General features: G+C 45.6%; 1 protein-coding gene across 2 annotated transcripts in view; it reads right to left on the bottom strand.

Annotated features, from left to right (window-relative positions):
* Positions 1 to 16223, bottom strand: part of TMEM192 (transmembrane protein 192) — a 37024-nt gene extending 20801 nt beyond the window's left edge. Inside the window, exons 1-3 of one of the 2 annotated variants that reach the window (XM_025385567.1) lie at positions 16057 to 16223; positions 3921 to 4067; positions 1608 to 1872 (exon numbers count right to left, since the gene is read on the bottom strand). In XM_025385567.1, coding sequence (XP_025241352.1) covers positions 1608 to 1872; positions 3921 to 4067; positions 16057 to 16083 — 439 coding nt within the window. In that variant the 5' untranslated portion in view covers positions 16084 to 16223. Of the gene's footprint in view, positions 1 to 1607; positions 1873 to 3920; positions 4068 to 15466; positions 15525 to 16056 lie in introns of those variants that run through there. The other variant, XM_025385568.1, reaches the window with a different exon arrangement.
* Positions 16224 to 19718: the final 3495 nt, after the last annotated feature.

Here is a 19718-nt window from a genome sequence, read left to right on the forward strand (position 1 = left end):
TTGTTACCCAGGCTGGAGTGCAATGGTACAATCTCAGCTCACTGCAACCTCCACCTCTGGGATTCAAGCAATTCCCCTGCCTCAGCCTCCCAAGTAGCTGGGATTACAGGCGCCCGCCACCACGTTCAGCTAATTTTTGTTTTTTTTTTTTTTGAGGCGGAGTTTCACTCTTGTTGCCCAGGCTGGAGTGCAATGGCACAATCTCAGCTCACCGCAACCTCCGCCTCCCAGGTTCAAGCAATTCTCCTGCCTCAGCCTCCCTAGTAGCTGGGATTACAGGCATGTGCCACCAGGCCCAGCTAATTTTGTATTTTTTGTAGAGACGGGATTTCTCCATGTTGGTCAGGCTGGTCTCGAACTCCCGACCTCAGGTGATCCACCCGCCTCAGCCTCCCAAAGTGCTGGGATTATAGGCATGAGCCACCACGCCCAGCCAATTTTTTTTTTTTTTTTTTAACTTAGCTTGGGCCGGGCGCGGTGGCTCAAGTCTGTAATCCCAGCACTTTGGGAGGCCGAGACAGGCGGATCACGAGGTCAGGAGATCGAGACCATCCTGGCTAACACGGTGAAACCCCGTCTCTACTAAAAAACACAAAAAACTAGCCGGGCAAGGTGGCAGGCGCCTGTAGTCCCAGCTACTCGGGAGGCGGAGGCAGGAGAATGGCATAAACCCAGGAGGCGGAGCTTGCAGTGAGCTGAGATCCGGCCACTGCACTCCTGCCTGGGCAACAGAGCAAGACTCCGTTTCAAAAAAAATAAAAACAAAACCAAAAAAAACACATTAGTCGGGTATGGTGGCACGCACCTGTAGTCTCAGCTACTCAGGAGGCTGAGGTAAAGGATTGCTTAAACCCAGGAATTCCAGGCTATACTGAGCCATGAAGGTGCTACCGCCTTTTAGCCTGGGTGACAGAGCAAGGCCCTGTCTCAGAAAAAATAAAATTAAATTAAAAAATTCCCTCTCCCTATCCTCAAATATCAAATAGTAACAGCATTTCTATCTTTATGAGATGAGTAAACCACCTGATAACAAAAGAGGGTATAATTCCACATTTCACACATGCTATGAGGATACCATGTTCATAACAAATAACAGATTTCAAATGAAAATTAAGGCTGTATATTTCATAAGAAAAGCTTTTTTTGTTTGTTTTTTTTGAGATGGAGTCTTGCTGTGTTGCCAGGCTGGAGTACAGTGGCACGATCTCAGCTCATTGCAACCTCTGACTCCCTGGTTCAAGTGATTCTCCTGCCTCAGCCTCCTGAGTAGCTGGGATTACAGGCACGTGCCACCATGCCCAGTTAATTTTTGTATTTTTGGTAGAGACCGGGTTTCACCATGTTGGCCAGGCTGGTCTTGATCTCCTGACCTCGTGATCCGCCTGCCTCAGCATCCCAAAGTGCTGGGATTACAGGCGTGAGCCACCGCGCCCGGCCAAGAAAAGCTTTAAGACATTAAGGTGATCCAAATTTTAGTGGTTAGAACACACATCACCCTTACAAAAATGAGAGAATATATTTGATTCTAAAATCAAACTTCACATACTCTTTCTGCTGTCATTTTTGTCCCTCAAGCATCCAAGTAGCCGAGAGAAAACTGGACGTACCAGAGGAGTGTATCATTAACGCAAGTCTCTTGAGATGCCTTGTCGATCGGTAGATCAAGTTATAGCCTCGGTTTCTGATTTTGCTGTGGTGATACTGAATGTAGCATTCAAGGAGTAAATGGAGAATCCACAAAATAACTTTCCCAAGGATTATAACCGTCTGAACTTTCAGTGGGTTTGTGTAATTTCCTGGGCACTTGTCCTCATTTGGATTAGGATAAGAACAAAGCACACCTGTTAAAAATGCTAAAATAACAAACACAAGCTGAGGGAAAGGAGAGCAGAAAGATTAATTTCAATATTTGTAAATAGGAAACAATAACTACCATCCCAGCATGCATTCTTACATCTACAGCTTCCCCTATCCATTTTTATACATGAGTTTTTAAATGTATTTTCATTTTGTTTTTTTTAAATGTATTTTTGTTTTCTGCGTGAGATACAGTCGTGCCCTGTTGCCCAGGCTGGAGTACAGTGGTATCATCTCTGCTCACTGCAGCCTCAACCTCCTGGGCTCAAGAAATCCTCCTACCTCAGTCTCTGGAGTAGCTGGAACTACAGGCCCATGCCACCACACTTGGCCAATTAAAAAAAATTTTTTTATAGACACAGGTTCTTGCTATGGTACCCAGGCTGGTACAGAGTATGTTATACAAAAAGTAAAAGGAAAGAAGAAAAAGAGGTCACCATCTGGAAACCACAAGGTCACCCCCCCTGCACATGGTGGTACCAAGAAGAAGGCACTTCAGCTGGGATCTGGGGATCAGGAAGCCATGGTGGAGCCATACCACAGCTACTAGTGCCCTCAAGGAAAGGGGATACCAACTCTCCCCGCAGTGATTCAGTTCTGAACTCAAGACTCCCACAGTGCACTTCGCTGGAGAGGAATCCAGCTGCAAGGGAAGCTAGGAAATGTACTGGGGGAAATGGTCCCTGCAGACAGCAAACCCATCAGTAGGAGGCTGAGCAAAGGCTGAGCAAGTCAATCAACTCCATTCACAGTCCTCATAAATACTCAAGGAGTGGTGAGAATAAGCCCTCTTAATTTTTCACACTGCAGCAGAGAACAACCATAACCCCTAGTGCTTCTGACTGCAATAATTGAAATGGAGGAACTGATTAAAGAGACTGGCAGCAGAGTCACCACCAGTGAGGCCTGTGATAAGACTTTTCGCACATGTGCTTTTATAAACTCCAGATATTTGTAATTTTGTCATCATACAAAAATTGCACGTATCATTCCACTGAAACTTCATTTGTCTGCTAAAACATTATTCCCTAGGTATAAGTAAATTGATAAATTCCTGTGTCAATATATGTAGACTTTTCTGCATCTTTTTTGTAACTGAAAAAGTAATACATGCACATGGTTAAAAAATCAAGCAGTATTCAAAAGTAAACAGTAAATTATATTAGTGTCTCTTCTACCAAGACCCTCAGTCCTCATTTCAGAGGCAACTAGGTCCGTGAATGCTTCTAGAAATATTTATTATATACAGGAAAACAGGTGCACACCAGCCCTCTCAACTCCCTTTTAAAAACTACAAATAGGACATTCTATACAAAAGGTTGAAAACTTGATTTTTTTTCACTTGACAATGTAATCATGAAGGCTACTCTATGTTAATATACTGTACACCTGTCTACCCCATTCTTTTTTTTTTTTTTTTTTTTTTGAGACGGAGTCTCGCTCTGTCGCCCAGGCTGGAGTGCAGTGGCCAGATCTCAGCTCACTGCAAGCTCCGCCTCCCGGGTTCCCGCTATTCTCCTGCCTCAGCCTCCCGAGTAGCTGGGACCACAGGCGCCGCCACCCCGCCCGGCTAATTTTTTGTGTTTTTAGTAGAGATGGGGTTTCGCCGTGTTAGCCAGGATGGTCTCGATCTCCTGACCTTGTGATACGCCCGTCTCGGCCTCCCAAAGTGCTGGGATTACAGGCTTGAGCCACCGCGCCCGGCCATTGTCTACCCCATTCTTAACAGTTGCATAGCATTTCCTTATATGAATGGGACATGCTGTGTCCTGTGGATGCCAAGTAGTTTGTAGTCTCTTGATATGATAGACAACGTGGCTATTATCAACAATATCTTTACATGTATGCAAATAATATCCACAATGAATTATTTGAAGATGTAAGTAAACGTGTATGTACTTTTTTTTTTTTGCCCTCAGGATGACACAGCCCTCAGGATGTCCTAAAAACATGTGCCCTACATTTTAAATGTTGATAGATACAGCACAACTGCCCTCTGAAACACTTGTATAATTTTTACAAACATCACCTCTGGATAGGTCCCCTTCTTCCAGCCAACTTACATGAATAAACCACAGAAGATTCACTATGATGACTGTAGGAAGAGGATGGAATCGGGGTCTAAAGTGAGCTTGTAATGAGTGATGTGGGAGAAGCTGGGCATCCAGAAGTGGGTCGTCTTCAATACTCTGGGTGATATCCAAGGAACCCTGGGGTGCAGAAAAACAGAAGCAAGCTATAATCACCACTTTCTAGATTATGTTTCTAAGACAAATCTACTAAACTATAAAACTTTTTTTTTTTTTTTTTTTTTTTTTTTTGAGACAGAGTCTCACGCTGTCGCCCAGACTGGAGTGCAGTGGCGCGATCTCGGCTCACTGCAAGCTCCGCCTCCTGGGTTCACGCCATTCTCCTGCCTCAGCCTCCTGAGTAGCTGGGACTACAGGCGCCCGCCACCGCGCCCGGCTAATTTTTTTGTATTTTTAGTAGAGACAGGGTTTCACTGTGGTCTCGATCTCCTGACCTTGTGATCCGCCCGCCTCGGCCTCCCAAAGTGCTGGGATTACAGGCGTGAGCCACCGCGCCCGGCCTAACTATAAAACTTTTAAACCATATACAAATTACAGGCAAGAGAACACATTCCCTACCTGAATCCAATTTTTAAAAATTAATTAATTTTTTAAAAATTGTAGAGACACAGCCTCGCTATATTGCCCAGGCTGATCTTGTTTGTTTGTGTTTTGTTTTTTGTTTTTGAGACAGCCTCGTTCTGTCACCCAGGCTGGAGTGCAGAGGCACAATCTGGGCTCACTGCAACCTCTGCCTCCCAGGTTCGAGCAATTCTCCTGCCTCAACCTCCTGAGTAGCTGGGACTACAGGTGTGCGCCACCACACCCAGCTAATTGTTTTGTTTTGTTTTGTTTTTGAGATGGAGTTTCCCTCTTGTTGCCCAGGCTGGAGTGCAGTGGCACAATCTTGGCTCACCACAACCTCCGCCTCCTGGGTTCAAGCGATTCTCCTGCCTCAGCCTCCTGGGTAGTTGGGATTACAGGCATGCGCCACCACGCCCAGTTTATTTTTTATTTTTAGTAGAGACGGAGTTTCTCCATGTTGGTCAGGCTGGTCGCAAACTCCCGACCTCAGGTGATCTGCCCGCTTCGGTCTCCCAAAGTGCTGGGATTACAAGCATGAGCCACCATGCCTGGCACACACCCTGCTAATTTTTGTATTTTTAGTAGAGACAGGGTTTCACTATGTTGGCCAGGGTGGTCTCAAACTCCTGACCTCAGGTCATCCACCCACCTCAGCCTCCCGAAGTGGTGGGATTACAGGTATCAGTCACAGCACCCGGCCCCAGGCTGGTCTTGAACTCTTGGTTGCAAGTGATCCTTCCATCTTAGCCTCCCAAATTGCTGGGATTACAAGTGCGAGACACCACACCCAGCCTAAAGCCAATTTAAAAAAATACTCTCCTATAAATAACTACTATATACATCTTGGTGAAAACAAGTTTTAAAATGGGTAGAGGAAATCTTAATTATATCTTCATCTCATAAACAAGGTAATATGTAATGAGATTTAAGCAAATCATTTTTCTTCAAGCCTTAAAAACATACATATTGATTTATTTAGCATTACCTATATTGTTGAAATAATTACATACAGTTGCAATCGTGTTTTTTTTCCTTTTAGATGAAGTCTCACTTTGTTGCCCAGGTTGGAGTGCAGTGGTGCAATCTCAGCTCACTGCAACCTCCATCTTCCAGGTTCAAGTGATTCTCCTGCCTCAGTCTCCTGAATAGCTGGGATTACAGGCACCTGCCACCACAGTCAGCTAATTTTTTTGTATTTTTAGTAGATAGGGTTTCACCATGTTGGCCAGGCTGGTCTTGAACTCCTGACCTCAAGTGATTCCCCTGCCTTGGCCTCACAAAGTGCTGGGATTACAGGTGTGAGCCACTGCACCCAGTCCAGTTACAATTTTTAAAGTAAGTTTTATTATGTCTATTTAAGGTATATAACACATTATGGGATACATACAGAGAGTAAAAAGGTTACTATAGTGGAACAAATTAACATATCCAACATCTCACATAGTTATCCACTATTTGTGTTTGTGGCAACAGCAGCTGAAGTCTACTCACTTAGCATGGATCCCACATACAGCACAATTTTATTCCCTATAGTCCTCATGTTGTACATAACTCCAGTAGACTTGCTCATCTTGCATATCTGCTACTTTGTATCCTCTGATCTACATCCCCCCATTTCTTTCCTGGACCCGCTGCCCAAGAGCTGCAGTTCTTAAACTGTCTCTGGTGGTTCCACAACATTTTGAAAAGTTGATGGAGGCTTTATTAAGAGTTCTTAAGCCGGGCGCAGTGGCTCAAGCCTGTAATCCCAGCACTTTGGGAGGCCGAGGCGGGTAGATCACGAGGTCAGGAGATCGAGACCATCCTGGCTAACACGGTGAAACCCCATCTCTACTAAAAAATACAAAAAACTAGCTGGGCAAGGTGGCGGGCGCCTGTAGTCCCAGCTACTCGGGAGGCTGAGGCAGGAGAACGGTGTAAACCCAGGAGGCGGAGCTTGCAGTGAGCTGAGATCTGGCCACTGCACTCCAGCCTGGGCAACAGAGTGAGACTCCGTCTCAAAAAAAAAAAAAAAAAAAGAGTTCTTAAAACAAACTTTCCATTATAATGGAAATAGAATGGAAATTGATCACCCGGATTGGCCCTTGAGGAAACTTAGTTTGTAGATACCAGATTCTCAGTGAAAGCAACTAGAGTTGTAATGTCACCAAAGTACCCAACAAAGACTTAGTGCGTGGAGGCTGTCACCTAAAAATTTCAGCAAGTCACGTTTAAAGGTATGGTTTTGACAGGAACAGTTCTTCCAGGTCTCTGCTGCATAACAATGAACCACAACAATCTCTCAATCTCAGACCCTTACTATAAACTATTATGTGTAACACTGTGCCTGGGGTAAAAGAATATAATGTGGTTACATTTTCATTGGGGAAGGTAAGAGATAAAGACATGAAGAACTAAACAACAATATGAGAATACACAATAGAATATAGTACACTGAGATCTAATGACAGCATAGCAATTATAGTTAACAATACTGCATTGTAGGGCTAGGTGAAGTGGCTTATGCCTGTAAGCCCAGCACTTTGGGAGGCTGAGGTGGGCGGATCACCTGAGGTCAGGAGTTCGAGACCAGCCTGGCCAACATGGTAAAACCCTGTCTCTACTAAAAATATAAAAAAATTAGCCAGGCGTGGTAGCACACGCCTGTAATTCCAGCTACTTGGGAGGCTGAGGCAGGAGAATTGCTTGGACCCAGGAGGTGGAGGTTGCAGTAAGCCGAGATTGTGCCACTGCACTCTAGCCTGGGCGACAGAGCAAGACTTCGTCTTAAAAATATGGATATATACTGCATTGTATATACTTTTAATTTGCTAAGAGTATAGATCTTAAGTGTTCTCACCACATGTTAAAAAAAAAGAAAAAAGGATATGGTGTGTGGGAAGTACATAATAAGTCAGCAAATGAAAAGCACAGAAGACAATGACAAAAAATTCAGGTCAGTTAATTGCATTACAATGAGACAGAAATGAAGGATTCATGAATAGGATTTGGCTACATAGAATGAGAGCTCTTTATTTTGGAAGAAGTAGGGAGTAGGAAAAATTATGTAAGGGATGGCTGTTGGTTGCTAAGATTACAAAGATAAGGACAGTAATCTGGGGTGTAACCTAGCTCTGGAGTGGCCTCCTCGATTTCCAGTAGCAAGTATTCAACACTGCTCTGCAACTGTTTTCGTTGTTGTTTGGTTGGTTTGTTTGGCTTTTTTTTGAGATGGAGTCTTGCTCTGTTGCCCAGGCTGGAGTGCACTGGCTCAATCTCAGCTCATTGCAACTTCTGCCTCCTGGGTTCAAGCGATTCTCCTGTCTCAGCCTCCTGAGTAGCTAAGATTAAAGGCAAGCGCCACCATGCCCGGCTAAGTTTTGTATTTTTAGTAGAGATGGGGTTTCGCCATGTTAGCCAAACTGGTCTCGAAGTCTCGACTTCAGGTGATCCATCTGCTTTGGCCTCCCAAAGTGCTGGGATTACGGGCATGTGCCACCACGCCTGGCCAACTCTTTTATTCAATGCCTAGATTGCTTCCTGTTTAGTTTACCATAACTCATGGTACGATTCAGATTACTCCTGTTCTCTTCAAGACCCCTCTGCCTCTAGCTCATTCTCAGTCAGCAGATGTTGGAGCCTTGAAATCTACTCTTCCCTTAGCTAATGTCTATGCATTCTTTCATGCTCAGAAGGGGCAATTCCCACCACATGGCCTTTCTGGATACCCCTAATTTGGACTGTGCCACCTCCATGTTTTTCAAAGCATTCTGTGCTTGCCTCTTCTATCATAGTATCCTGTGATGGTCTCTTACTTATCTCTTGCCCACTAGACTTCATTGGACCCATTAAATTACACCTCTTGTCTTCGTAATCCAGCACTCAACACTGTCTCATGGTTGTCACTCAGCAAACATTTGCTAGATGAATGAATGAGTGCCCCAAACCTGTCTCCGCAGTATTTTCTAACTCAATTATGATCATCATTAAAGACCTGGGCTAATCAGAAGAGATTATCAGGACATACAGGGGATCAACTGTGACTAAAGGCAGTAAGAGCTTTGGTTAAGGGCAGGCTCCTAAGGGCAAACTGCCTGGATTCAAGCACAAGTTCTACTGCTTTCTAGCTGAGAGCAAGTTACTTCACCTCTCATGCCTCAGTTTCCCCATCTAAAAAGAAGACTAATAATAGCACCTGCTTTGTAGCTCTGTCAGGAATACTAAATGAGTCACTACACATGCAAGTCCTCATAACACTGCCTGACACACAGAGAGTTTTCAATAAGTCTTAGCCACTATTATTTATTAACTCTTTTCTCTTTTTAATATTTTTTAAATTTTAAAATAAAAATCAACAGGGTCTCGCTATGTTGGCCAGGTTGGTCTTGAACTCTTGGCCTCAAGCAATCCTCCCAAGTGGACTCCCAATGTGCTAAGATTACAGCTGTGAGCCATCACGCCTGGCCTTTTCATTAACTTACTTTTGACTTGCACCCTGCTGTGGTCTAAATGTTGGTGTCCCACAGTAGTCCCCTGCTTTCCTTTGGGAAGTAATTAAGCCACGAAGGTTCCTTGCTCATAAATGAGATCAGTGCCCTTAGAAAAGAGGCTCAAATGAGCTCCCTTCCACCTTCCACCGTGTGAGGATGCAGCAAGAAGGTGCCATCTTTGAAGCAGAGAGCAACCCCTCCCCAGGGCTCTTGGCACCTTGATCTTGGACTTCCTGATTCTGTGGCTGCCTTAATCTTGGACTTCCTGTCCTCTAGAACTGTGGGCAATGCATTTGCATTTGTAAATTACTCCATTTGTATTTTATTATAGGAACCCAAACAAAGACACTACCCCTATAATCATTACCATTCTATCCACTCAGTGCTGGGACATGATAAAAAGAGAAAAAATTATTACCATTCTAACTCCTAAACCTGTTATTTGCTCTCTATTTTCACTATCTTAGTCCAGGCCCTCCCATTTCTCTTGGCCTTTTACTAGAAGTTTCCAGTCTCCTGGTCTTGGCAATCTCTTTCACTGCTGTCAAAATTCTTCCAAGACAAACATTCATGTTTCTCTCCTCAAAAACTTTGGGTAGCTCCCTGTGATGGTCAATATTAGGAGTCAAATGGATGGTAAAGTATTATGTGTGAGGAGCCAAACACTTGAGTCAGTGGACTGGGAGAGGAAGACCCACCCTCAATATGGGCGAGCACCATCCAATCAGCTGCCAATGCAGCTAGAACAAAGCACAGAATAGGGGTATAAGCAGCCTCCTGAGTCTTCTGGCTCTCTCTTTCTTTCCTGCCTCAGACGCTCGCTTCCTTTCTTCCTGCCTTTGGACATCAGACTCCAGATTCTTCGGCCTTTGGACTCTGAAACCTGCACCAGCAGCTTGCCTGGGGCTCTCAGGCCTTCGGCTGCCGACTGAAGGCTGCACTGTTGGCTTCCCTGGTTTTGAGGCTTTGGGGCTTAGACTGAGCCACTATCTCCTTCCCTTTCCCCAGCTTGCAGGTGGCCTATCATGGGACTTCACTGTGTAATCTTGTGAGCTAATTCTCCCTAATAAACCCCCTTTTTATATATACATATATCCTATTGGTTCTGTCCCTCTGGATAATCCTATTACAATCCCCAAATCCTCAGGACAAAGTCCAAATTCTTAGTCTGTCGCCTTACAATCTGTCCCCAAGTTACTTCTCAGGATTTTTTTTTTTTTTCTTTTTTTTTGAGACAGAGTCTTGCTCTGTCCCCCAGGCTGGAGTGCAACGGCATGATCTCAGCTCACTGAAACCTCTGCCTCCTGGGTTCAAACAATTCTCCTGCTTCAGCCTCCCAAGTAGCTGGAATTACAAGCGCCCGACACCTTGTCCAGTTTTTGTATTTGTAACAGAGACGGGGTTTCACCATGTTGGCCATGCTGGTCTCGAACTCCTGACCTCAAGTGATCCGCCCTCCTCAGCCTCCCAAAGTGCTGGGATTACAGGTGTGAGCCACTGTGCCCAAACTTTTTTTTTTTTTTTTTTTGAGACGGAGTCTCGCTCTGCCGCCCAGGCTGGAGTGCAGTGGCCAGATCTCGGCTCACTGCAAGCTCTGCCTCCCGGGTTCACGCCATTCTCCTGCCTCAGCCTCCTGAGTAGCTGGGACTACAGGTGCCCGCCACCTCGCCCGGCTAGTTTTTTGTATTTTTTAGTAGAGACGGGGTTTCACCATGTCAGCCAGGATGGTCTCGATCTCCTGACCTCGTGATCCGCCCGTCTCGGCCTCCCAAAGTGCTGGGATTACAGGCTTGAGCCACCGCGCCCAGCCTTTTTTTTTTTTTTTTTTTTTTAAACAGGGTCTCACTCTGTCACCCAGGCTGGAGAACAGTGGCACAATCTCGGCTCACTGCAGCCTCCGTGCCCCCTCCCCAGGCTCAAGAGCTCCTCCTACCTCAGCCTCATGAGTAGCTGGGACCACAAGCACACTCCACTATGCTTGGCTAATTTTTGTATTTTTAGTAGAGACAGGATTTCAACCTGTTGCCCAGGCTGGTCTTGAACTCCTGAACTCAAGCAATCCTTACAGGCCTGAGCCACTGCGCCTGGCCAAGGATTTGCCTCTCACCATTTCCCTCCCTCCTGGTGCTGTCTGCTTATGATACCTATCTTTCACGAAACACTTTCTATCTCTACACCAGCTCTACTTGTTCCTCCCCCCACCTGTCAAACGCTTGTCCCAGCAAAACCGCCTTCTCCATGATGCCATTTTAACATTCCCAGCCCCAGCACCATTCCTACTGCACTCTTAATCTGACATTGCAGTTTTCATCTATACAAGTTTGAGCTGGGTCTACTTTGTATCTTCCATGTCTCTATTTAACTTCTAAATACATAGAAGACATTTATAATAATGTTTAATGTCCACATGCTATTTCTAGCATATGTCATGTCTGAACCAGTTTCAGTGGACTCAGTACAGCTCACAGTTTCCTGCCTCTTGGCATGCCTTGTCATTTTTTACTGGATGCCAGATATTGCAAATTTTACCTCTGTGGGTGCTGGACATTTTCTGTATTCCTTTTTTTTTTTTTTGAGACAGAGTCTCGCTCTGTCACCCAGGCTGGAGTGCAGTGGTGTAATCTCAGCTCACTGCAAGCTCTGCCTCCCACGTTCACGCCATTCTCCTGCCTCAGCCTCCTGAGTAGCTGGGACTACAGGCACCTGCCACCACGCCCGGCTAATTTTTTGTATTTTTAGTAGAGACAGGGTTTCACCGTGTTAGCCAGGATGGTCTCGATCTCCTGACATTGTGATCTGCCCACCTTGGCCTCCCAAAGTGCTGGGATTACGGGCGTGAGCCACTGCGCCTGGCCATTTTCTGTATTTCTGTATTTGTGAACTTTGTTCTGGAGTGCAGTGAAGTCACTTGGAAACAGTCTTGCTGTTAAGAAATTAGGTGGGCTTCATCTAAGGTTAATTATACTCCACTACTGAGATAAGACCTTTCTGAGTACTCTACCTACATGCTCTGTGAATTACGAGGGTTCTGTCTGGCTGGTGGGTGAAATAGGCAGTATTCTTGGCCCTGTATCGAAAAACTGTTCCTTCCAATCCTTTTAGGTGGTTCTTTACGAGGCCTCTAAGAGCTTCCTCATGCCCTGATTAGCACTCTACTGGATGCCTAGTAGGGGTGGGGACAGGGGCTCCCCTGCAGACCTTCAGTTCCCCCTCTTTGTAGCTCTCTCCTCTCTGGCTGCTCTGTCTTGTGAACTCTAGTTACTTCAATCTCCTAGATCCTCAACTTAGAGGTCTGCTGGGCTCTGCCTGGCTTCCCCCTTCCTTGTCACAGCCTGCACACTCTTTCAAGGCAGTAAGCCGGGGCAGTGATAGGGTTCATAGCATTTGTTTCCCATCTCTGATATTGCTTACCCTTCGTCGTCTGATGTCCGGTATCTCACAAAGTGTTGTATCATATGTTATATCAGTTTTTCGGTTGTTTCAGGCAGAATGGTAGATCTATTCCCAGTTACTCCATGTTGGCTGGGAAAGGAAGTCCCTACTGAACTCTGTTACATCTGTGTTATAACCTACCATACTAAGCACATGGCATTGAAATTGTCAGAATAAAATGTGCTTTACAAGGGCAGAGACTCTTTTATATTATGTCCTTTGTGCTTTTAACACTTGATACATAGCAGATGCTAAAGTGTTCAATATGTGTGTTGAGAGAATGAAAGACTGCTCAACTTCCTTGTATGCTTCAGACCTGGGAAATTTTTATTTATTTATTTACTTTTGAGACAGAATTTCACTCTTGTTGCCCAGGCTGGAGTGCAATGGTGTGATCTTGGCTCACTGCAACCTCTGCCTCCCAGGTTCAAGCGATTCTCCTGCCTCAGCCTCCCGACAGGTTGGGATTACAGGCACGTGCCACCATGCCCAGGTAATTTTTGTATTTTTAGTAGGTACTGGGTTTCGCCATGTTGGCCAGGCTGGTCTCAAACTCCTGACCTCAGGTGATCCGCCCACCTCAGCCTCCCAAAGTGCTGGGATTACAGGCGTGAGCCACCGCACCTGGCCAGACCTGGGACATTTAAACAAAGCTAGCATTGAAACCTTCACTATAAGACAATAATCTACTTTATCTCCTACTATGTTACTTTCATAAATGAGCTTTCTATAGAGTCCTACAAATATCCTCCCCTATCTTTTTCAGAATTCTATGCATCTTTCAAGGTCTTAACCAAGTTTATGTTCTCTATAAAACTGGCCCTGTTAAGTGTTTTCCTTCTGCTTTAAACTCCTATAAAACATATTGCCCATAATACTCATTTGGAATATTTCTTACGCTGTCTTATATTGTTTTCCTTTTCATGTGTGTATCTTTTGTTTTTCCTAACTACACTGAAGGAGTTGGGGACTATACTATGGTTCTTCTCTATGTCACTTAGGAGTATTTACTTTCCAATGAATCCTATAGGAAATATGCAGCATAACCATATAAACAGCACCCAGTCATTCTATGAACTTACCATCTGCAAGTGAAGGCTGAGGGGAAGAGGACTCCTGAAGTCAAATGTTTTTTCCATTTCCATTATTAACTACATATATCCGTTGTTTTTGCCCACATGGTACCTCTTCCCTCTTCTGTGACAGTAACTCTATTTCCTTTGAGGACCCACTGTCTACTTCTGCATTAAGTCTTAGTGGAAACATCCTTCAATACCCTTCCTCCTCCTCTGGTCTAGGAGTGGTCATGGAACGAAAAACAGTTGGGTGAATCCAACTCTCTCCATGAGCAGTAAAAGAAAGATCATGAGGTCAGGTGCAGTGGCTCACGCCTGTAATCTCAGCACTTTGGGAGGTCAAGGCAGGCGGATCACCTGAGGCCGGGAGTTCGAGACCAGCCTGACCAAAATGGAGAAACCCCGTCTCTACTAAAAATACAAAAGTAGCCAGGTATGGTGGCGCATGTCTGTAATCCCAGCTACTTGGGAGGCTGAGGCAGGAGAATCACTTGAACCCGGGAGGCGGAAGTTGCAGTGAGCCGAGATCGCACCATTGCACTCCAACCTGGGCAACAAGGGCGAAACTCCATACAAAAAAAGAAGAAAGATCATGGTTTAGGCAGATTCATTCCAGGGTAGACCCTGAAAAGGACTCCTGTCACTTCAGTGCCTTGAGATGCCCTTGTTTGGGTCCTTTCAGAGGCCTTGGCATATACTCGCCCTATAGCCTTTCAAATAAATCCTTTTCTTAAATTAGTCAGAGTTGGTTTCACTGCCTGCAAACAATGAATCCTTACTAACACAAAGTCTTTGACTCAACTCATTTAAGTATCTGTAACTAAGGCATGGTCCAGAATTTTTAGCTTTTCCCTGAAGGCTAGAAATCATGTCTACGAAATACCAAAAGCAGGCAACTTACTCAGATCTAAAGTGACTCCAATATGTGGTTGGTGGCAAAACATTAATCTCTAATTAATTTTTATTTATTTTTATTTTTGAGACAGTCTCACTCTGTCGCCCAGGCTGGAGTGCAGTGATGCGATCTTGGCTCACTGCAATCTCTGCCTTCTGGGTTCAAGCGATTCTCCTGCCTCCCCAGTATCTGGGATTACAGGCCCCCACCACCACACCTGGCTGATTTTTGTATTTTTAGTGGAGATGGGGTTTTGCCATGTTGGTCAGACTGGTCTCAAACTCCTGACCTCAGGTAATCTGCCTGCCTCAGCCTCTCAAAGTGCTGGGATTACAGGCATGAGTCTCCCAGACCGCCCCCAGTCTCCAGTGTTTGAGGAAGCAGATTTCTAGTACTGTATGCATGCTACAACTAAAAGCTACAGATCCAAGAACCCTAGAGCAGCTTAGCATCAACCAAGAAGCACTTACTGCATGTGTTTTTCTAAGAGTCTCTCATTTTCCTCTTACGTATTCGTTTTTTTCCATACATTGTCAGCTCATGAAGCTCAGCCTTAAAAACTCAGAAACAATGAATTTTGCTTTAAATATATATGAGTCTCAAATCTACTTACAGGTCTTACAGTTAATTTTCCATTTTCTCAACTGGAAAAAATAGAAAATTTTAGTTTCATCAGAAATTGTTTGGTCTTTATTTCATCAAGATTCACTGCACAAGAATCTAAGCTACCGAAGTGCTGGAACTGTTTCCTGTTTCTCTTCCTTTTCCTGATGCAGCTCATTCAGTGATAGGATCACAGTAATATTCCTACTAATTTATTAACCCAAATTAGTGCTTTAATATAACTGTCAACTTTGCATTTCTCGAGAGGAAAAATTTTATTACTTTCCAGTGGAAACTCCAGTTAATTCTGGGCATACATACATGTTTCCCCTAAAAACACCTTATGATACTGAAGCAAAGAAATAAGATTTTTGTAATTATGCTACCATTCTGTACTATACACGCTGTAAACTAGGCCACTGGTTTTTTTGGTAATCTGGTTTGAATCTATCAAAGATTTAAAAACCTCTGCATTCCTACCATGCTAAATTCAAAACAGCACATGACACTTTTTCTCTCGTATGGGTTTCCAGGCGATGATAGCCACAGGTCTGCGGGACGCTGGCGACCGGCCCGAGCGTCGCTGTCACTCCAAGTCCACAGCCTCTAGAGCCAAGGCAAGGGACCCCACCAGGAAGGGAGATTCGCCCCCTGCGCCCCTGGGGCGTCCGAGCGGAACCCAGTGGCCCGGCTCCCAGAGACTCGCGGGGAGGAAAGGCTGTCAGGCCAGGCGCTCATCACGTGAAGCTGCCAGTTCCGGGATCAAAGACGTACCCCGCACGTGGGCTGGGCGCCAGCCTGGGACCCCCGGAGCCGCGCGCCCACCGCCCAGGACCCCACCCCAGCCTCCACCAGGAAAATTAGCCGGGAGTTAGCGTGTCGCGGATCCCAAGGGCGCCGGCGCCCTCCCATAGCCCCGCACCCAGGCCTCCCCGGCACAGGCGGCGCCCCCTCCCGCCGCGGCCGCACTCGCCAAGGGTGGCTTCCCTCTTTGAGTCTCCGCCCCGTGCGCCCCGGCACAGGAAAAAGGGGATTCCGGGGCCAGCCGCCCGCCACCTCTGTGCACTCACGTCCTCCATCCTGCCCCCCGCCGCCATTTCCCGACGCCAGAGGCCGAAGCCCCGGCCAGCCCGGCCTCTCCACCGGGACCTAGAAGCCTCTGGCCGCGAAAATTGCCACCTTCTGGGACCTGCCAGGCCCCGCCCCAGACACACCCCCTCCTGCGTCCGCCCCGCCTCCGGCTGGCCCATCCCCGCCCCGTTAGCTCCGATTGGCTGAGATGGTGGGAGGGGCGTGCCGGCCCAGAAGACCTGGACTGTGGGTGCTGGCTACCGCCTGAACCACTTCGGTCCCTGGGGCTTCTGGCCGCAGCGGCTCGGTGCGCTCTTACCCAGAGACCTGGGCATTAAAGGATGCCTTCCTAGTCCAATAATTTAACTATTTTCGGGCTCCACTTGCATATTTTAAGAACATTAATTTTTTTCGGTCTTGCCTAGTTTTTTTGTTTGCAGACACAGCTCTACGCCTAGGTAGAATCAGCGGTAAAATCCTTCTCCACCAGCAGAGGGACAGGAGGAGAATAAAGATTCCAATTTGCATGACATATTTATAGATTTCTCCAATGGGAAACAAAGCACTTCGGAATGTTTACGGCGTTTGTTTATTAAGACAGAGTCTCGCTCTGTCGCCCACGCTGGAGTGGCCTAGCACGACCGTGGCTCACTGTAGTCTCGAACTCTTGGCCTCCTGGCCAGTTCTCCCACCTCAGCCTCTCAAAGTACTGAGATTACAGGCGTGAGCCACTGGGCCCTTGTTTCTTTTAAAATTAAATTTCAAAAAGAGAAAACTAAAATGACATTTTCTGAAAAGTTCATGATTGTAAAAATGTAAGCAAACAAGGAAAGAAATTTTCTGTTACCAGCTCCCGGAGAGAACTTTGATATCAGTTAGAATGTATGCACTCATACATTTTTTTGGTGGGGCGGGGGAGATGGAGTTTTGCTCTGGCGCCAGGCTGGAGTGCAGTGGTGCCATCTTGGCTCACTGCAACCTCCGCCTGCTGGGTTCAAGTGATTCCCCTGCCTCAGCCTCCCAAGTAGCTGGGACTACAGGTGTGCACCACCACGCCCAGCTAGTTTTTTGTATTTTCAGGAGACACGGGGTTTCACCTTGTTAGCCAGGATGGTCTCAATCTCCTGACCTCGAGATCCGCCCTCGTCGGCCTCCCAAAGTGCTGGGATTACAGGCGAGAGCCACCATGCCCGGTCCTAATTTTTGTATTTTTAGTAAAGATAGGGTTTCACTATGTTGGCCAGGCTGGTCTCAAACCCCCGACCTCAAGTGATCTGCCCACCTCGGCCTCCCAAAGTGCTGGGATTACAGGCGTGAGCCACTGCGCCTGGCCAGAGATTTTCTATTAAATAAAATAATGCATGTAATGCTCTTTCTACAGTGTTGTCTCTACAAAGCACTAAGCAAATGTTAGTCATTTCTTTCTAAATGAGATTTATTAAGGCATTATTAACATACATAATCATTTTTGTTTGTTTTTTGTTTGTAAAGCCAGGGTTAACTATAGGCTGGTCTTGAATTCCTGGTCTCAACTGATTCTCCTGCCTCAGCTTCCCAAAGTGCTGGGATTACAGGCAAGAGCCACCATGCCAGACCCATTGTTTTAATAATATATTAAAAATACGTTATGTAAGTAGTTCAGCAATTTTTTTTTTTTTTTTTTTTTTTTGAGACAGAGTCTTGCTCTGTGGCCCAGGCTGGAGTGCAGTGGCGTGGTCTTAGCTCACTGCAGCCACCATCTCCCGGGTTCAAGCAATTCTCCTGCCTCAACCTCTCAAGTAGCTGGGATAACAGGCACCCACCACCACACCTGGCTAATTTTTGTATTTGTAGTAATAAAATTTACTCCCGGCCAGCAAATTTTTTCCTCTGCAGTTTGAAATTTTTCAAAATAAAGTCTAAAGGGAAAAGATAGGCTAAAGAGCTTGCTTACACTTTAGGGTAGGAATAATCTGTGATTACCTGGTATGAACCAGGAAATAGAATTCTGAACTTTACAAGTTTAATAGAAGGAGATTGGTGGAACTGGGGAGTGAGGTTGTCAGACAGAGAGGTGCACTTCAGTAGGAGACCTTGACTGCCAGGAAAAATGATGAGTGGGAGGAGAGGATGTTCTCTGAAAAATCAAGGGTGACTCTATAGAAGGAAGAAGGGGACCAAGATCCATCTCGTCTTACCATTTGGTCTAGACCTTGCCTTGCTATTTCATGTTTAGCGTGTCTACGTGAAAAGTTAAAGGAAAGTATATAATTGCCAGTAAAAGTCATCCATATTCTTTCTCAGGGAATATATGCAGAAACCATGGGTTAGGTGCAGGAATAGGACTCTGTGGAACTCTGTCCAAAATGTACCCCTCCCTGCAATGTATTTGTATAGTACTTCAGGCATAGATAATATACAGGAATTAAAACTTAAGTCCTCACAGGGAAATAGTACTAAAATCTCAGCCCATATAATGCTCTAATGACTGTTAAAGCAATTTATATAAGCATAGCCCTGTTAATAAATTATATTTATAAAGTATCTGACACTTCAATTTTGTATGACTAAAGATCTTTTGGTGAAGATTCTTCCATTTATTTACTTATGAGGAGTAAGGAAAGGAGGAGAGAAGCTGTTTTCCTACAGTTGGGGCTCAGAAGATAATATCGGATAGGCACAGTGGCTCACGCCTGTAATCCCAGCACTTTGAGAGGCCAAGGTGGGCGAATCACCTGACATCAAGAGTTCGAGACCAACCTGGCCAACATGACGAAACTCCATTTCTACTAAAAATACAGAAATTAGCCAGCATGGTGGCATGCGCCTGTAATCCTAGCTACTCGGGAGGCTGAGGCAGGAGAATGGTTTGAACCCAGGGGCAGAGACTGCACCACTGCACTCCAGCCTGGGCAACAAAGCAAGACACTTTTCAGATTTTAAAGTTTAAACATGCAACCAGCCTGGCCAAAATGGTGAAACCCCGTCTCTATCAAAAATAGAAAAATTAACAAGGTGTGGTGATGCATGCCTGTAGTTTCAGCCACTCAGGAGGCTGAGGCACGAGAATTGCTTGAACCTGGGAGGCAGAGGTTGCAGTGAGCCGAGATCGTGCCACTACACTCCAGCCTGGGTGATAGAGCAAGACCCTGTCTCAACAACAACAAAAAAGAAGATAATATCACAAAGTATAGTGCTTTTACATGCTGAGTACTTGAAGTGAAGGACACGTTGGCAATGTCTCCAAAGCAAAGTTTCTCTATAACTTTCCCCTACCCTCTTGTCACCTGCTCCCCTTTCTCTCCCAAGGCAAGCCATGGAAACTAGAATTCCTCTTCCCCAAGGCCCATCATAGAAACTAGAAATATTACTGTAACGTTCCCCCACCTTTCTGTGTAGGAGCTGGCCATAAAGAAATTATGTGACCTACCTTGTCATAAGACCTTTACTCTAGAAAGGGTCCTGCCTTACTCCTGGGGGGAAGGAATGCCACACAGAGAGGTCAAGATTTTTGAACAGACAGGCCTTGCTGACCCTGGTACTAAGCATTAAAGTAGATGCTTGTAAATTCTTATCCCTACTCAGTCTATTGTCATTAGATCATTCCCTTTTTGTTCGGTCACTTTTCTACACAACTGCGCATTCTTCATTAAACCCAAGCACGAGAATAGACAGCTTTCCC

The sequence above is a fragment of the Theropithecus gelada genome, chromosome 5, assembly GCF_003255815.1.
Source record: "Theropithecus gelada isolate Dixy chromosome 5, Tgel_1.0, whole genome shotgun sequence".
Classification (NCBI taxonomy): Eukaryota; Metazoa; Chordata; class Mammalia; order Primates; family Cercopithecidae; genus Theropithecus; species Theropithecus gelada.